Below are 1,734 nucleotides of genomic sequence, written 5' to 3'. Positions count from 1 at the left end.
AGAATAAGTTCTAGGCTTTAAAAAGTAAGTCCTGGGGCGTGATTTGTTCGATTAAAACCCTTTGAATCGGTGTTCGATCATGGCCGCAGAAATATGCAATTAAAAACCACAAGAAAATGAGTACCGTGGCGTTCTGGCAAGGTTAGTTTTATAGAGGTTTGACTCTACTTAACTATGCAAACGGTGAATTTAAATTCCATCTCAATAAAACATAATGTTTCAAGAAGGAAAAAGCTTATATAAAAATGGAAGATTTTGGGGAAAAGCAACTAAATGATATCAGCACTAAAATACACAAAGTCTAATGGATCCCTTTATGAGTAGCTTCTTATTTTAAACTTAAAGATAACTTCTAAATGTTACTTAAAATAACACATTTCTTCGACTATGGAATGTTAGGGGGAAAATGCTTTATTTCACTTTCTCGTACCTTTAACTTCAACAAAATTTTTTATTTCATTTCAAATAAAAATACATTTAGAACTAATTTAAATTCACAGCCTTTGTGATAAAATATCCTTAACCTGTGTTATTTTAGGTTTAAAACAACAAGTGTGGTTCGTTTTAGTTTACAATAATATTATTCCTCGCGTAAAAGTAATATTTCCAGTGGCAATAGCTGCTTGGCTTGTAGCCTACTGATCTTGAGTCTTCTAAAATTATCAGTCATAGACCAACAGACCATGAGACTTCTAAAATTAGAAATCTGTTCTACCGGATTGCGTTAAGATTACAATAACTGTAAAATGTATTTAAACATTAAGATGGATGAGTGCTGAATGAGTAAGAAGAGTAGTCATTCGCTTTCAATTCATTATCTGTTTTATTGTTGAAAGCTTTAATGAGACGCGACGGTCCCACAAAAAGAAAAGAAAGTAACGTAGGAAAATTCTGTTTATAGTAGTAGAATGTCCGTTAAGAGAAGCAAGATTATTTTCGTGAAAGTTGTGAGAGTGCTAGTGTTAGTGTATGCAGTTCTTTCACTACACAGCATTTCAACAGTTGTAACTGTGGAGTCTCCGCGGAATGTAAGAATTTACCGGTCATTACGCTTTACTACTGGCATCGCTAAGCTCTTGATATCCAAACTCTCTTCCAGTCAATCTCTGACTTTTCTCTTCAAATTTTGTCTCTTTTTATATACTTCAGAAAAAAACCTGACTGAACAGATCTATTGACGTTATCACTCGAAAATGCGGGACATGTTTACGTATAGTTTCATTGGCCAGATTTTTGCTGGTGTCATTACTCAATCTGTCAAAATATCGCTTGCTGTTTAAAAAGAATTTTCCGATAGAAAATCAAAAGGTCTGGTGTTCGAATCAGCGTGTAGATCTATATGTTTATCAGAAATATCAAATTGGAAACGCCTATGATGATTGGTGTTAGTATGATGAAAATGAAGCAGTGAAAAGATTTTTGTTTTTTTTTTAAACATTTGGGGTGGGGGCGTTGAATATCTTAGAAAGAAAGTTTATAAAATACCTGAAAATAGGGTTTTTTTGGTTCAGGATATCTCAAAATCCCAACGTTTACTACTTCACGAGTTAAATATTGGTTGACATAAAAAAAGGTTTCAAAACTCCGGATGGCTGCACCAGTAGTACTAACAAGCCTTTTAAAATCCTCTAAGTTGATTTCAGCTGCTTCAAAAACATCTTGGTCATTGAGTAAGTCTCCTTTAAACCATGATTCAATTCTCTTCGCCTAAAAAAAAATAAAAAAAAAAAAATA

The 1,734-nt window shown here is 33.2% G+C and overlaps 1 protein-coding gene across 1 annotated transcript in view; it reads right to left on the bottom strand.

Annotated features, from left to right (window-relative positions):
* LOC106883830 (uncharacterized) overlaps positions 1-1,734 on the bottom strand; it is a 12,100-nt gene that overhangs the window by 1,570 nt on the left and 8,796 nt on the right. Inside the window, exon 5 of the mRNA XM_014934969.2 lies at positions 1,486-1,707. Within this exon, the coding sequence (XP_014790455.1) occupies positions 1,486-1,707 (222 nt within the window). The remainder of the gene's footprint in view (positions 1-1,485; positions 1,708-1,734) is intronic.

This window comes from Octopus bimaculoides, chromosome 6, assembly GCF_001194135.2.
Source record: "Octopus bimaculoides isolate UCB-OBI-ISO-001 chromosome 6, ASM119413v2, whole genome shotgun sequence".
Lineage (NCBI taxonomy): Eukaryota > Metazoa > Mollusca > Cephalopoda > Octopoda > Octopodidae > Octopus > Octopus bimaculoides.
Note: the sequence above shows the minus strand (reverse complement) of the source record. Positions and strands in the feature narration are given on the sequence as shown.